Source organism: Euleptes europaea, chromosome 17 (genome assembly GCF_029931775.1).
Source record: "Euleptes europaea isolate rEulEur1 chromosome 17, rEulEur1.hap1, whole genome shotgun sequence".
Taxonomy (NCBI): Eukaryota; Metazoa; Chordata; class Lepidosauria; order Squamata; family Sphaerodactylidae; genus Euleptes; species Euleptes europaea.
In genome coordinates, this window is record NC_079328.1 from 39,240,246 (window position 1) to 39,257,308 (window position 17,063).

At 42.7% G+C, this 17,063-nt stretch overlaps 1 protein-coding gene across 1 annotated transcript in view; it reads right to left on the minus strand.

The window, feature by feature from the left end:
• URI1 (URI1 prefoldin like chaperone) overlaps positions 1–17,063 on the minus strand; it is a 54,383-nt gene that overhangs the window by 16,121 nt on the left and 21,199 nt on the right. The window contains exons 2-4 of the mRNA XM_056862490.1: positions 14,873–14,907; positions 12,076–12,154; positions 9,804–9,939 (exon numbers count right to left, since the gene is read on the minus strand). Coding sequence (XP_056718468.1) covers positions 9,804–9,939; positions 12,076–12,154; positions 14,873–14,907 — 250 coding nt within the window. The remainder of the gene's footprint in view (positions 1–9,803; positions 9,940–12,075; positions 12,155–14,872; positions 14,908–17,063) is intronic.

Consider the following 17,063-nt stretch of genomic DNA (forward strand, 5'->3'; position numbering starts at 1 on the left):
AAACAGTGCATGACACCAGCCCACCACAGAAGATATAATCAGCATAATCCATTGTCTAGATGAGTGATCCCCAATGTGGCGCCTGTGACTGCCATGGCACCCACCAATGGGTTTCCTGGTTGCAATTTGTTCTTCGGCAAAGCAAAAAGCCAGACCTCGCTTTTCCCTGCCTCACTGGATCAGGAGGTACTTCAAAAGAACTCAAGAGTAAATTGTTTCTTAAACAAAATAATAAATAGTTCAAACAATTTTGTTTTCAAGCAGGCAGGCAACAATATTTTCAATGGCGATTTATTTTCTTCATTTTTACCCAAGTCTTTCTCCCTGTGACTTATGTTATTCTCCACTCCTCCATTTTAACCACACAACAACCCTGTGGGGAAGGGGAGGCCGAGAGTGTGTGACTGGCCCAAAGTCACCCAGCCAGCTTCCATGGCAGAGCAGGGATTTGAACCTGGGTCTCCCAGATTCCAGTCTGACACACTAACCACTACATTATGCTGGCTCTCACTATCAGTTTAGAATTATTTGTTTAAAATATTTACATATCGCCTTTCCACAGTGCCCAAGGAGGCTGACAAAATACAGACATATACAATTAAAAACATAATTAAAACACATGAATTAAAATGCATCAGATTAAAGCTGCAACCCTCACTGCTAGTTGCCTGAGACATTGCCACTAAAGCAGAGTCAAAATAATTCCACTTTGCACCTTTTATGGAAAGAAGAGTATGTAGGACCCTTCTGAACCGTATCTGGAAGGCCGTTCCAAAGTTTGAGTGCAGCTACTAAAAACAGGCTGTAGCTGAACAGACCTCCCAAATGCAAGGGGGCATCAGAAGTTAGGTGCCTGAAGCCTTAGTTGGCGCACTTGGATCACATAGGAGATCTGAATGTAGCTCTTTATTTGTCCAGCTAAATTCCCTTTATGTTATTTATGAGGACCCTAAGCAAATATTCTTGTTCCAGTTGCTTATGAGGACCCTTAGTAAATATTCTTGTTCCGATTGTGAGAGGGTACAGTTAACCAGTCAAGATCACCCCCCAAAAAAGACTCCCACCTTGATTATACACTTGTTAATATAATAAGCAAACTTCACTATGACCGCTGCAAAATGTCATCAAGCTTATTTTGATGCTCACACAGTAGCTTGCAAATAGGATGATGCCTTCTGTTTATTAGTTTCACACTGTTATCATATTTGGTCTGTGTCATCTGCATAGCTCTGACCTATGGCTAAGCCAACCTAGCGAGCTAACTAAAACTCCAGCTGTATACACGAGCCCCTTGACAATAGTCGCTTAAGATAAACATAAAGCTAATTCTGAGATGTTTATTGCATAGATCTGTGTGGGCATGCAAGGGGGTTGATTTGCACTGTTCTCGGTATTTAACAGTTGAACTCTTACACAAATCCTGAAAAGTTACTGAAAGATCAATGATCTGGGATGTCAGACATGCTGGTCATAGTGGGAGAAATACGTAAAGTACCAGGTATCCCATAATCATTTTTCTACATGCAGATGCAAGCTCTTAAGTTTGGTTTTTGAGGAGATCAAATCCAGTTGGTGATGTGATAAAAACATTACAGTTTTGTTATTGTACTTTCAACCTTTTGGTATATTATCTACAGGCAGTTTTCCAGCGTACTTAACTGTCATGCGCTGCCTTGTTCTGTGCTGTTTATCCATTGACTCCTCATGTCAGCAATTGATGTGGGGAGGCTTTGATAAAAGCTAAATGCTCTCTTACAAAGAAAAGCCAATACAACAATATTATATATTATTAAATATATAATTTTTGAAGAAGGAAGAAACTGGATTTTTTCAAGCTTGCTAACATCCCGTTCCTGAGCTGGCGGCGGCCGGGGACGGCGGGGAGGAGGCACGGCCACGTTGCCTCCTAAGCCATTTCACGGCTGACGAAAGACAAACAAAAAAAGCCTTGTAGAAGCTTTTTTGTTGTTGTTGTCAAACGGGGCCTTTTCGCCCCATTGAGAAAAGCGAGGCTGCGCCAGCAAAAAGCTAGCACAGCCTTGCTCCTCTTCCCACCAGTGTACCCAGGGCCTAATGGCAGTTTCTCCCCACCCCGGAACACCCCCAGGAACGCCTCCTGGGATGCAGGCACGGGCCTTTACGGCGGTGGGACACCAGTGGAAGGCCCTGCTGGCGTCCCGGGCCAGCGCTGCTACTGCGGCGCCTGGCCCTCCCCTCTGGCATTGGGGGCACTTATGGCAGCGTAAGTAGCCCGGACGCCTGTGTGGAGGGCCCCAATGCCGGCGTAGCGCCTTCCTGGCCTCCTAAGGGCTTTTGCCCTTAAAGATCAGGAATGCGTTGTAAGAGATCTTCCATAGTGTCGAGAGGACTTCTGCACCAAAATTGCAGCTCTGTCTTATCTTGCAAACCGTAATTTCCCCGCCTTTCAAACGGCTTTAAGAAGCAAACAGCATCATGTTTTTTACATGGTTAAAAGTCTACCAGAGAATTCCATCTGGCATATGGGCTTTACATAAACCACGTGATTCCAAGGTGTTTGAATTGCTGCCTACAAAATGTAAGACTAAAATTTTACTTCTCAGCATTTGAAAAGGTGATGAATTATTGGCTGGAAAAAGAAACATAACCTTGCTAACAGTTAAGAACTGGGACAAGAGGTTACAATTTAGTCTTAAGCTAATAATATTAATAGAACTGTCCTCCCTGGTATCCTCCAACCAATTCAAATGCAAATTACCTGAAGGACAGCATTCTCTCTTAAAAGTTCTACTCGACTTTACAACTGGGTTCTATCTTATCTTGATGAAGCAAGTAGATTTTACAGAATTACAACTGATCCCTATGATTCTATTCAGGAATCATTTTTTCCTTAAAAAAAAAAAAAAGCTTTAAGTATTAAATTTCTCATCCAGCATTTTGCTTCTTCTCAAGGCCTAATCCCTAGATTGTCTTCTAAATTAGTTTCTAGTTTGTGGCCAAAGAAATTATACTTCTCTGTTACAGGAACTATGCAACCTTTCTGGATCATAATTGCTTTATAATGTAACAGAATCTCAGACAGTAATGTAACTATGTGTAATCCACCTTGAATCCCTGTGAGAAAGGCGGACTATAAATAAGGTAAATAAATAAATGAACATTTGATCCTGCAGAGATATAAAAAGCCTTAAATTTATTAAAATCCATTGAGTCATCTAAAAAAAAGCTAGAAAACAATAATCTAAACGCATATTTTTTTAAAGAAAATGATACCAAAACATTATTGACCATTGTTTAAATGGAGATTAAAGGTAAAGGTAGTCAGTCCCCTATGCAAGCACTGGGTCATTCCTGACCCATGGGGTGATGTCACATCCTGACGTTTACTAGGCAGACTATGTTTACAGGGTGATTTGTCATTGCCTTCCCCAATCATCTACACTTTACCCCCAGCAAGCTGTGTGCTCATTTTACCGACCTCGGAAGGATGGAAGGCTAAGTCAACCTTGAGTTGGCTACCTGAAACCGACCTCTGTCGGGATCGAACTCAGGTCGTGAGCAGAGCTTGGACTGCAGTACTGCAGCTTACCACTCTGCACCACGGGGCTCAACATGGAGACTAGGGATATTCAAATCCTGGTATGATCAGAGATGTCTGACAGAATATAGTGATAGAATTCTGGACTATACCACTTCAAACAGAAGATAAAGTGGGTGGTATTTTTGAGTGGTTTCCCCCTCATGGAATAAGACATAATAGAGGGCAGAGAGTTATGCTTTATGGGACAGAGGGCTATTCTAAATTTTCAAAAATACAACCAATCCACTTCCAGTCTGAAGTGGTACAGTCCAGAATTCTACCTCCTCAGTCTACTGCCTCACTCTGCGCACTGGGTAGAATGGCTTGCAAAGACAATGCCTCTTCCAAATCCTGCAAACAGAAGAATCTACAGAACCATTACATTCCTTTCAATTACTCCACAACGCACTACGAAAGGAAAACACCCATTAAGGAAAACATAATTCCAGGCAAAGGACACTCTGTTCAAGAAAGCCTTAAGAGCTTCTCTCCCCTCCTACCCTGAAGTTTAAGCTTCTTAAAGTCTTTAAAAAGGATGACATTCAAGACTGTTGTCCAACTTTGTCACCTCTGATAATCTTAGGGAAGGTTGATGTGGCTTTCAGGTGAACTCTGCGTTGATAAGCCGGCAAAGGAAACGTGTAGCTTAACATTGCAGATGAGGCACAATATTTAGAATTAATAATCAATTAGCTTAATTAATGAATTAACCCAATCGGAATGGCAGGAAAGCTGCAGCACTGGCGCAACCCTGATGTCTGCATTTCTTCAAGGTTACTAATGAATCAAAGAAAGCAACAGCTAATGAAATACTTAAATGTTTTACCCCTCGGCCCTCCGCCCTGTCATCTTTATTGAGGCTGTGTTTGCTCAAGAATTCAATCCAGACTTTTACGCTCATCACACAAAGTCAGCAGCATCTTCCGCTGTATCTGGGCTACTGAAGCCCCCGGCACTTGCTAATTCTAATACACAGAGGCAGCGCCAGTGTCAGCGTACTCTGAGATGGGGCAGCTGCCAGGGCCCAGGGCTTCCCGTGCGGCCCACTGCCACTGATTTAATCCCCCCAGTCCGCACTGCCACCTGCCTGTGTGCCCTTTCCCCCACCTGCTCGGCATGCCGCCACCAATATTCCCTGCCACACGCACCCCATGAAACATTGGGGGAGGATGTGTGAGCGGTGCAGGGTGGTGGCAGTTTTGGCAGTGACAGCAGTAGCACCGCCCAGTCACCGACCGCCTGGGGCCACAGGAAAAGGTCATGTGGGAGGGCTCACAGGCAGAAAGATATGTAGGTGGGTGGGTGGAAAGGAAGTCCCGGTGGGGACCAGGTGGTGGGCAGAGGAGAGCAGGGGGACCCTGACCCTCCAAAACCTGGAACAAGCCCTGCGCAGAGGGGAACGATAGCAGGAAGATTTCTTGTGTCCTCTGCATCTGGCTCACCCCAGGTGCAGCAATGCCAAGCTTATCCCACTGACAGGGTGAGATCTGAATGGGCAAACTAGCCAACCAACATTTTTCCCCATTTTGGTCCCCCGTGAACCCTTCTAAGCAGTCACTCATCATTTGTCATGATGTCGAAATGAATGACAATAGAAAAAAATGTAATTATTTAGCAGGAGAGTTCACAGCGTTGAAGTGGAGCTGGGCCAACCTGACTCGCCCCCCCACCAAAAAAAACTTCAACATTTCGTCATGACTAGTTATTAAGAAGAATAAAAAGTTATCAAAAGGGCCCATAAAAAGGACAGGAAATGAGAAGATGTGGCTACTTCTGTGGTTCCTGTGTTGATTCTGCTCTATCCTAAAATAGCAGGAGGAAATCAGATTCTTTTCTAAAGGTATACTAGTACAGATCATCTATTCCTTTCTGCAACATACCTAGCCAGTATATTCATAAAGGCTCACTTGGAATTGTGTATTAAGGGAGATATTTAGGATTATATTAATGGGAGTACAAAAATACTTGTCTGAGCTTATACCAGTCCTAGAATGTTAAAAATCACTGAGCATATATAAAAAAATCAAAAAATTTACAATATTATATTGCCAAGAAAAATCCTAGGGAAATTAGATCAATATGTAGCCAGACAACAACCCTACAAACTCCATAATTGACAGGGCAATCCTAAGAAGAAACTTATCATTCTAGGTCAATTTAAGTCAATGGGTTTAGAGGAGGGCATATCTGTTTAGGATTGACCTACACAGCACATATCCCTTGCTTTGTCCATCAGAGGAAGGTTTTTACAGGATATAAAACTTGGCTGACATCGTCGTGTTTATATAAGAGCTGTATTCACATCCGTGATTAAACACTGGTCTTGTCCTACACAGAACATGGTGTTTCAGGGGAGGCTCCAACAGCTAAACAATTTCCTTCTGAACAATTCTGAACAAAAGGAACTACAAGACAATGGGCTGGATCCAGCGCAAAATTTCCACTTGTGCTACAGCTCTTGAACAGATCCAGCAAGAAAGAAAGACCGCGGTAGCCACGTGTGCCAAGTCATAGTATCCACATCTGCATTTCCACTTGCGTAAGACCTTGTACAACCAATTTCTGGACACTGATATATAAGAAAGAAATATTAGGTGTTCCACAAGATCTTGCACAAGCAGAACTGCACTATGTCCATTTATATTTCTCCTAACGCATTGGTAGATCTAAGACACTGAGCTTCATTGCTGTATTAACCTAACCAAAACAACAACAACAACAAAACACCCCATATAGCTTTACTTTAGCACAAGATTTATCTTTAGTGCGTCTGCTTGCACAAGGGCTATTGTGCACACAGAATTGCTCTGTGGGATCCAAACCGTCATACAGAGTTGGAGGGAAACGTAAGAAACTTAATGATGAATTCCATCCAACAGACACATTATTGTAAATATCTTATACCATCATCACATCAGATCATGCTTTTACGTAACAGCTCAGGGTTTTAAAAATAACCCCAGATTAAATCGTCTTTAATCTTAGCGTTTGATGCACACAAAAAACTCATCACACACTTAACCAAGGCATAGATGTATAGCCTAAAAGCATGGTAATGTAGTTTTTGGCTGGAGCACAATTGTGGTCTTCAATGAGAGTTGGAAAATTGTAATGAGCGCATTGTTTACCCTAATATGTTGGAGGTGGAGGGCAACACATTATGGAGGTACTAAGTTGTCAGCAAGAGCTGTTAATTTGACATGTGGGTGTTAAGGCACAGCAAAGAAGTTTCCTTTGATGCAACTTGTTATTTTCCTTGCTTTTAAAGGCCTGTGTAGGAGGACTTGGCACTAAAGTAACGATATCCAGGTTTTAATAAAGTTTTTGTTGGGGGTGTTCAATAGTTATTTGAGATTATTAAAAGGAATATTTACTTAATCGATTATAATTAGACACCAAGAAGAAATATGATTCGCTGGCAGCTTTGAAAAACTGCTTGCCAGCCCCCTTCTATTCTGTACAGGTATTATCAAAGCTACAACTTTTGTCAAGACTCAAAAGAATATACCAAAAAGAATGTTTATTATGGACATTGTATAGGTTGGTGATTGCAGGAGAAGGAATCTCTTTATTAGGCCTTACAGTTAGCCTTTACAATTTTTCCCTTTTCAAACCATCCTGACTTTGCCAAGGTTCACAGTACTAATTTCTTTAATAATAATAATAATTCACATTTACATAGCATCTGGAGTTCTTATTCTGGTGAGAATTTATGCAGCTTCAGTCTTTCCCATTCACCTATTATAAAACACGGCAAATCCACAACCTGTAAAAATGGGCAGGGTGTGGACGGACAACTGATGAAGCCTATTTTAGAATATTGTCGAAGGCTTTCACGGTCAGAGTTCATTGGTTCTTGTAGGTTATCCGGGCTGTGTAACCGTGGTCTTGGTATTTTCTTTCCTGACGTTTCGCCAGCAGCTGTGGCAGGCATCTTCAGAGGAGTAACACTGAAGGACAGTGTCCTTCAGTGTTACTCCTCTGAAGGACAGTGTCCTTCAGTGTTACTCCTCTGAAGATGCCTGCCACAGCTGCTGGCGAAACGTCAGGAAAGAAAATACCAAGACCACGGTTACACAGCCCGGATAACCTACAAGAACCTATTTTAGAAGTTTTGGGTTGGATCTAGACTGAACTTGCAATTTCCACCAACTCCCCCTTCCCGCCACAGACCCCACTCATGTAGTTCTTTAGGTTCCCTTGTCCCCACGAGCAGCATTTAATGGGATTAGCGGGAAGGGGGACGCAGAAAAATTGAATTCCGCTGATGGAATATATAATCTGTACCCAACCTCTTGAGTCCATTACCCTTGTTCGTGTAGAAGCATTACCAAATAAATGTTTGGCAGAAAACAGGATAAATATTATTCTTGATTAATTAAGAGCCCATACTTTCACCTCTGCCCAAGATCAGATACCTTGTTATTGCAGAGATTCAACACAGATACATACGTGTATTGATAAAACTACAGCCTGGGCTACTTATGAAGCAGAAAGAGAATGAAGCTGATGGATAGTAGATTCAGAACGGACAAAAATAAATCTTTCCTTACACAATGGGCGAAAACGCATGGTCGCTTTAGCCTCCTTTATTCCCTGTTTCAGCCAGGATTCAGCCAGGATCGAACGCAGTTCAGCGAAAATGCATGCGTTCGATCCTGGCTGAAACAGGGAATAAAGGAGGCTAAAGCAACCATGCGCTTTCGCCCAATGAGTTATTAAAATGTGGAATTCGCTGCCAGAGGATGTAGCAATGGCCACAGGCATAGATGGCTTTAAAGGGGGATTAGACAGATTCATTGAGGAGAGGTCTATCAGTGGCTACTAGCCATGGTGACTAAAGGAAACCTTTATGTTAACAGGAAGTAAACCTTTGAATCCCAGAATGAGGAGGCAACATCAGGGGAAGGCCGCAGCCTCTATACCTTTTTGTTGGACCTCCAGAGGAACTGGTTGGCCACTGTGTGAGACAGGATGCTGGACTAGATGGACCACTGATCTGATGCAGCATGGCTCTCCTTCTTAGGTTCTTATTCCTAGACTTGGACGGTACACTTCTAACTGCTGACTGAGGAACATATTTCTGAATGCTCTCCAACATTTAAAAAATCTTTCTTGAAAATGTTAAAGCATTCTGATATCACCCATTGCACTCTGAACACAAAGCAGTGCTATACAAATAAGAAGGGGAGAATCAAAATTTGAGTTGGATCCAACTCCCCAGCTCCTACTGAGACAAGAAGGACACCTTTGGATCCAATCCAATTTCCTTCCCCATCAATAACCAACACAAGTTCTAAAGATGCTTTCCCATTTCTGTGGCGTTCATCATCTAAATTGCCCAGTAATTATGATATTCAATATTCTCTCTCCTCTGGGGAAAAAAATCAAATCTGGCAGGAAAAGCCAAACTTTACCAGCTTGGAATAACCGGGTGGGGTGGGGGGAGGTATTTGTTAAAACTTCTATCCAGTCTTTTTAATGTTAAAAGGGTTAACAAAAGAACATAGCTAATTACAAAAAAACACAAGACCACTCTGATAACCCCTTAATAGTTAAATAAAACACAGAAGTGATATAGTAAACAAAAAAAAAGGTAGGAAATGTAGTCCCCTGTGCAAGCACCGGGTCATTACTGACCAATGGGGTGGCGTCACATCCTAACGTTTACTAGATAGACTGCGTTTACGGAGTGGTTTGCCATTGCCTTCCCCAGACATCTACACTTTACCCCCAGCAAGTCAGTTTACCGACCTCGGAAGGACGGAAGGGTGAGTCAACCTTGAGCCAGATACCTGGAACCGACTTCCGTCGGGATCGAACTCAGGTTGTGAGCAGAGCTTGGACTGCAGTACTGCAGCTTACCACTCTGAGCCACATGCATAAAAAACAAGAATATTAAAACAGTGTTTCTTGTTACTGCATTGTACACCAGCAGTCAATTTTGACTGGTGCCAATATTTGTATTAACGACTGCCTACTGCAATTTACAATTGAGAAATATTACAGTACCGTATGTTAATGTAATCAAGTACTGCCATTTCATGAGTTCAGTTGAAGCATTGCATCACACAAAAATTGTTATATATACATGCACATTCGATTATTAAGTACATATACGAAGTTCAGGTTTTCGAATTCCTTATTTGTGGTTTGAATGTAAACCATTAACCGGTTTTAAACCCACATGGGCTATGCAGTGGGCATTTCTGAAACTGACATACATCGCGGAGAAGGCACCTACGTTTTTTCCTGTGTTCCACTAGACCGCTGGCCTGCTTCGCCGAACATTTTGCGAACCAGTTGTCCCCAAGGAGAACTGTGATCTCATTTGTATGGACCAGTCTTCCTGGCATGAAAGCAAGGGGGCCAAAAGGTACCTGTCAATGTTACAAAGGAAAGGCAAGAAATTAAGGGCAATCCAACACAACAAAATGCAAGATTCAGCTGTAACAGCCACTGGAGACTCTGGCCAGTACTGGATGTTTGGGAACAGAACAACACTATGGCTACTTCTGAGTAAACATACATAGGATTGTGCTGCAAGACCCCCAATCAAGCAAATTTTTAAAAGCCTGTACTTTTAGATGCTCAAGTTAACAGACCCCAGTATGAGTTAACTTTGAAGCTCAGATCCAAACAAACTTCTCCGTGCAGGGGAGGGGCTGTGGCTCAGTGGTAGAGCATCTGCTTGGCATGCAGAAGGTCCCAGGTTCAATCCCCGGCATCTCCGTTAAAGGGACTAGGCAAGTAGGTGATGTGAAAGACCCCTGCCTGAGACCCTGGAAAGCCGTTGCCGATCCGAGTAGACAATACTAACTTTGATGGACCAAGGGTCTGATTCAGTATAAGGAAGCTTCATGTGATCAGATGTTCCTCTAAAGATACGTGCAAAAGATTAAATCTAAGGTATGAGGCAGTTGTGAAATTTTCTGCATTGTACAGGGGGCTGGACTAGCTGTCCCCTGGTAGTCTCTTTCAACTCCATGATTCTATTATTCTATTCTATGATTCCATGACCTGAGACAACCTGAGACATGGTGGCCAGAGAGGCTACCAGACATGGTCTCATGTTGATGTCACCTTCCAATATACCTCCTATGGGCCTTTTGTTATTATATAAGCAGAGCATGCAATCTTTTTATTCCAAAACCTGGAACAATGTGTGTGCATTGATATAAAAGCTTAGGCCCTATATAGTTAGTCCAACTAAAGCAACCACTTGTAAACACACGGAGATCCAAACAGAAGTGGCACCTCAAGAGAGGGCCAAATGACATGTGACCCTGGGGATTCTCCATTGGAGCCCCAGGTAGTTAACATGGCTGCAAAAAAATCAGACCCAAGGGGCCAAGGTGGATTGAGGCTACAGAGCAGGGGAATGGGACAGGGGTTTAAACTCTTTCCCGCCTTATCCTTTTCTCCAAGCAGACCCCCATCCCATCTGGCAGTTTTGAATTCCTGGAGGGAGACAGGGAAAAATGAGGCACAGCATGGGGACCTTTTCTTTTCTCTCTCTCCCCACCACTGAACAGCCTGGGCATAAAAGGGACATTTCATATTGTAAAAACGCTTTAGGAAGGGGAAGGAAACCCGCCCCCATTTCTTAGTGTTGCAGCCCCAATATAATTCCCCTGATCTCCGTGGTTACTTGTTCAAAGTTCAGTTACGTGCCTGGAGATTACATGTGGATGCCCTGAGGCATCCTAAGGGGGGAGCTCTATGACAAGAGCGAGGTATCCTAGAACAAAAATTAGCTTTCTGTACAAGTCAGTATCTGAGTCTTAAAATTCCATGGATCAGGGAATATGATTGCCTGCTTCTCCTCCACCTCACAGGAAATTATTGTGTACTGCAGATTTAATTATAGCCTTCCATATAATAAACTGGCTTTATCAAATGTGTCTGACTTTGTCTTAATCTGTCTGTCAAGAATTCTAAGGTTATAATTTATTACAGATTTGAAGAAAGTAGATGGAGGAGACGAAAAACATACATTTAACACTGTCTGTAATCAATCATTGCTAACTACAATATGGTGATACCTGAAGTAAAACACTGTTGCTGCAAATAAACCCAATGCAGGCATGATATTTCAAATCACCTTACCATGGTTAGGACCTCAAGGACACACCCAAAGGTTTACATGCTCTTTCCCCCTTCCTTTTTGCAATACTCTTTCCCATTCCCTTTTCGAAGTTACACTTCGGGTCATGCCTGTGCTGGTGATAATACTAACCAGAGCTGCAACCAGTGTGAGAACGATATCTGCATTCTCTGGTTTGAGCTAACCATGGTTAGCATCAACATCAATGTACCTATGATGCTGTACCCTTCAAAAAGGTAAGGAAAGAAAGGAGCATACAAGACAAAAAGAGGACAGAAGTAGTAGTGTATGAACTTTGAAGGTGATTCCAAGATTTTAACCATGGTTAGGGGGTAATGAACACTGCACCTGAATCAGGGCATAGTAAAAATGTCTGTAAGATAGTTCTACCAAGCACCACAATGCCTACCATGATATCATACGAGAGTTTATCTGGCAATGTATTCAGTCGTTCTTGAAGAGCTTCATAGTCACTCTCCACCCTCTTCCTGTTGGAAAATTACAGTCAGGTTACTATCAGTAATGAAGGTAAATGAATTTTCAGAGCAAGGTGGATAACCCCTTAAAAAAAACACCCTGGGATTTGAATACAGAAATTGGGGACCCTCGTGGTTGCAAAAAAGTGACCTTGTCTGCTCAAAATTTTTAGGCATTCCCAAATTCTGGTATAAAAATAGTGTGGGTATATAACATATGCAGTGTCTTTTTAACATGCTGAATCTCTTTCCCAAAACCATTTTACAGAAGTCTGTATGCCTTCTGGTTTAGTGCTATGCCAAATGTTCACAAAGTTGGGTTTTCAAGGCGAATATGGCCTTTTCAGGGGAGTTAAAAACTTTGCAAAAGCAACCTTTCGACTTTCCATTCTTTTGTGAATTCTTAAGTGTTTGCAACCACTGCTCCCCATCATCCAGACAACCACATAGATGCTCTCTGCCTTGCCATGCTGATCCTTGACCCAGCTCTGGTCACATGTAGACTGGCTTGACCAGCTGTAACAGAAGGTGGATCAAGCTGTGCATTCACACGTGTGGCCCCGTGAAGTGATCCAGTGTGGATACCTACACCTGCACGCACTGCCACACTTCATCCATGCACAGTCGTTACATTCAACATTTTCCATAACTGTGGTCATGCTAGTCAAACTAAGCATGGCTGGGTTGGGCGGAGGGAATGCCACACCTGTGCCTTGCTAAAGGGAATGTGCTCCTTGTATCCTCAGACAAAGAGGAGCAAAAAATTACCAGAAAAGGGGATGAAAACTGAAGGTGGGAGTTGGTGAAAAATGTCTGCAAAGCCTTTCCCACCGTTCAGCTTAACACTACCTGGCTTTCCCATTAGACCACAGCTTAAGGAAAAATAGTGTTCTGTTGCAATCTGTACAGAGCTTTTATGCCATATGCCACATTATATTATATTGGTGTGGAAAGCCAAGACCGTGGCAACCAGAAACATATTATGGAAATGCTGATAAATTTCGACTCCAGGAGCACTAGTGGGCACCACTATAATAGCCATCTTATTGGAAATTAATGCAGCTTCTGAATTTTAAACATTAGCAAAACATATTAGTTTTAGACTATTTTCTGCAAACCAATAGTCACAATTTAATATGATGAGGAGTATAGATGGCCTTGATTTTTCCCCTCCCCTTCTTATCCACTGCTTGCAGCTTATGTGCATTTAAACTTAAAAAAATAATAATATTTGATACACACGAACTATAAATTATTTGCTCAGGGATCTTTCGGGCATGAAGAAAAAAGCCTCTTAAAATAAATTTAAAATATTATATGCTTGATGGAGTATAACCAAAAGTTTAATCTCTCCACTAAAGGGGGGGGGCAGTTTGCTGCGAGTCTTGAAATAACCCCGCAGACAATAATCAAGAGTGCTCCTGTTGTTCTCTCCGTAAAACCCTAGTAAACGCAGCATGGATGAAGAATAATTTGGTATCTGTTAAGATCAAGTGTTCTCTTGCAATAACTCATAAGAAATTGTTAAATATACTTTTTCCCCTTGGATACCATGTGAAAATTTTATTTTGCTAAGACGTTTCCTATTAACTAAAAAGCAATAAAATGAGCAGCACAGAATGGCCAGAGAGGATCATTTAAAGGCTAACAGCCTCTCGGTATACAACGGTTTACCTTAAGCTTTAAACTAGCGTATTTTTGCAGCTATTGAAGAAAACTGGAGAAAAGGCCATTCTTTATCTCGCAAGTCAACAAGTTATTTAAAAAAAAAACAGGCTGGATTCTCTAAACTTTTTTATGCAGATGTTCTGGGTTCTTTTGAGCAATGTAGTTATCCATCTGTACAGTGGAGCTTTTATTTTCTTGGGACAATAGTGAATGTAAAATAGCTGGCCTGTGGGGATCTAGAGAAGTTTAGGAGACTTTCAGTACAATCCTGAGCAGAGTTACACCCTTTGAAACCCACTGACTTTGATGGACAGGCAGCCCAGTCCTGAAGGGGGGGGCAGATCTGCGGCAACCAAGAACAATGCAGCCACACAGCCTCCTCAGAAATGGGGGAAATCTCCCATTACCTACAACAGGGCTCCAACACCAAAAAAGGTGGCACAGCACCGACACAGTGCAAGGGGGAATTCCCAGGGTGTTCCTGGAATGCCTAATGGCAGCTCCTCCTCCATGAACACCATGAGAAGCCCCCCGCCCACCAGCATGGCTGCGCTGACAGCAGGGGCTGGTGGCTCCCAGATGCCAGCATGTTTGCCCCTGTGCTGGTGTAGGCGCCACCTTATTCTGTGATAAGTTGGCAACTATGCCAGCGCAGGGTCATACCAGTTTCTAAGGAGCTTTGCCCCCCCCCCCCCATTCAGGAATGGGCTCTTCGAGAAGTATCTCTGCTCAGGATTGCACTGTTTCTGGGTGGGGAAAATGAACTAAAAACCACGCTATCAGAATTTGCCCAATTTTACTAAAGGGGACGCATAGGGTTAGATCCAACCAGCTTTTCTGCTGGTGAAAATGAGAAAAAGGGATTATCCTTTGACCATTAGAAAAGGATATGTTGGGGATCATGGCCTACATGTACAAAAGTGGGATGGGGGTTCAGTAGCCAGGAGGAACACCAGATGAGACTGGATTGAAAAAACCTAGCTGGACCCAACCAGCTGGATCCAACCCACTGGCTATTTTCATTGGTATTTTAGGCATGCGTTCAAAACATTTTTCACTTACCAGTGCTGAATTTTTTCTTGGCAGCCAGTGACCACCTGTCATTAAAACAGATAACTGTTCATGAAAAAACAAGGCTACGAACACAGCTGCAAAGTCAACGTTTCACAATCTAGAGCAGCAGCTTTACAGATCTGGTGGTGTCTCTCTATACATTTTTATTTGTCAGCGTGGAGGCGCAGGAACGGTCGTTCTTAAGCAGCCCACTTTATCACAAGGCTCTAATCCAGACTGATAACTACAGAATAAATTACTCTTTCCCCCCAACTCATATTTTGATACAATGCATGCTCCATAACGACAAGATGACACACCGATACAAGATAAAAACCAGCATTTTGTACAATCTACACATCTGTTTTCAATGTTACATGCTTTGCAGAACAAAGTAAATATAATTTATTAAGAAGAATGCATGTTTGCTCTTTCCTCCCCCTCCAAGAACCACCAATGAAAATATTTTCTCATCATCAATAAACCTATAAAACGTAATCTTGTTTGCAGTTTTGCAAAAGCTTAAGAAATGGTGTACGAGGCAACGAGAATTTGTACTCTCAAACCATACAAGCAAATAATATCATTTCTGTTAAGTACAGACTTCTATGAAAAGCAGGGTATTTTAATCCAAGACACAATTTTAAAAATAATCTTCCTTTTGAATATATATATTTAAATTAAAAGAAAAGTTGTCAGCTATTTAAGGCAGTGACAATTGTTGTACCCCACAAGTAATAATACCAATATTGTATAGCACCCAGGATTGAAAAGCACATCCTGGACTTTGAAGAACTGTCACATTTTAGTTTTGACACAAATCCACCACTATACAGCTCTTGTGACGTTCCTTAAAGGAAAAAAAAAAAAAAAAAGACCCCTCACAACATGTATGGAAGGAGAGGGGAAAACCAGCATTGCCATGATGGAAGGGGACAGCCCAGTTACTTTAAAAAAATAAGCAGATGCAGTCTGCAGTGCAAACAGCATTTCTATCTAAAAAACAAAAAAAAACTCCAAAAGATTCACAAGTCTGCAGGGTTCAGCTGGAAAGGAAGAGTGTGGAATTACTGAACTGCTGAATTTACCAAGTTTATCACATGTCTAATAAGTACACATGGGTATGGTAGAGATTGGGGCAACCTCAGGAAAAATCCCATATCTGCAAAAAAATATTAAACGATTTTTTTTTAATTGGGAGGCTAAACCCGTCCCCACCAATAAAAAGCGGCAATCAAAATAAAACAAAGAACAATGGGCGGCATTTTGGGTTGCCGGAGCAACCCAAATTGTTGCCTGACAACAGTTGGGGGGGAGTTTTGCTGTTTATTGGGCATAGGGTTGCCAAGGCTGGCCTGGCAACCAGCGGTACACTAGGCAGGACAGGGACATGGGGCGGGAGGGACGGGTGACCATCAGCGACAGTGTGACGGTCACTCCCACCATAGCCCTCCCAGGTTTCCCCCTTCTTTTGTATTAGATATTCATACATGTATTCACAACTTGAACCACTGTTGCTACAATTCAGACAGGTGGCAAAGGCAGAGCTCTCGGGTATGGTTGTACAGCCCATTCCTGAGCCTCCCAGCGGCTGGGGACAGCTTAAAAATGCCTTCTTTAAAATTTTACCTTGAAAATGGGGCTTTTTCACCCACAGGAAACCGCAAGGCTGCGCCAGGAAAAGCCTGCTGGCACACTGCTGGCACCGCATGTCTCTGCCGGGATTTACATCCCGGAGAGACTGCACTGCCGGGGGAGCAGCGTGCAGCTCCACATCACTCAGGCGCCGACGGAGCTGCCCCCGCTGCCAGAGTAAGTTCCTCTTATCACGGATTACGAGGCACGTACGCCGGCAGCAAGGTCACGCCGCCTCCTAAGCCCAATTGGCCCTGAAGCTCAGGAATGGGCTGTTAGGGTCCTACAATTACTGCATTTGCTGGCTATACTCCGCTATTTTCTTCTGATGCTGCTTTTTATTGGGGCTGTGGGGGGCATACTCCTTTAGGCCTCTGCTGCTTCTGCCTTGCGCTTAGCATTTGCCAACTTTGATTTTAGTGTAACTTTAGATCATGAATTCTAAGAATATTGTAGATTCAATTAATTGAAAGACAAGACACGGATTACAAACACACACGGAAGAAAACATATGAGCCAGATGAACACTGTCACCTGAAGCTGTACAGTGGGAAAGCACATTTTG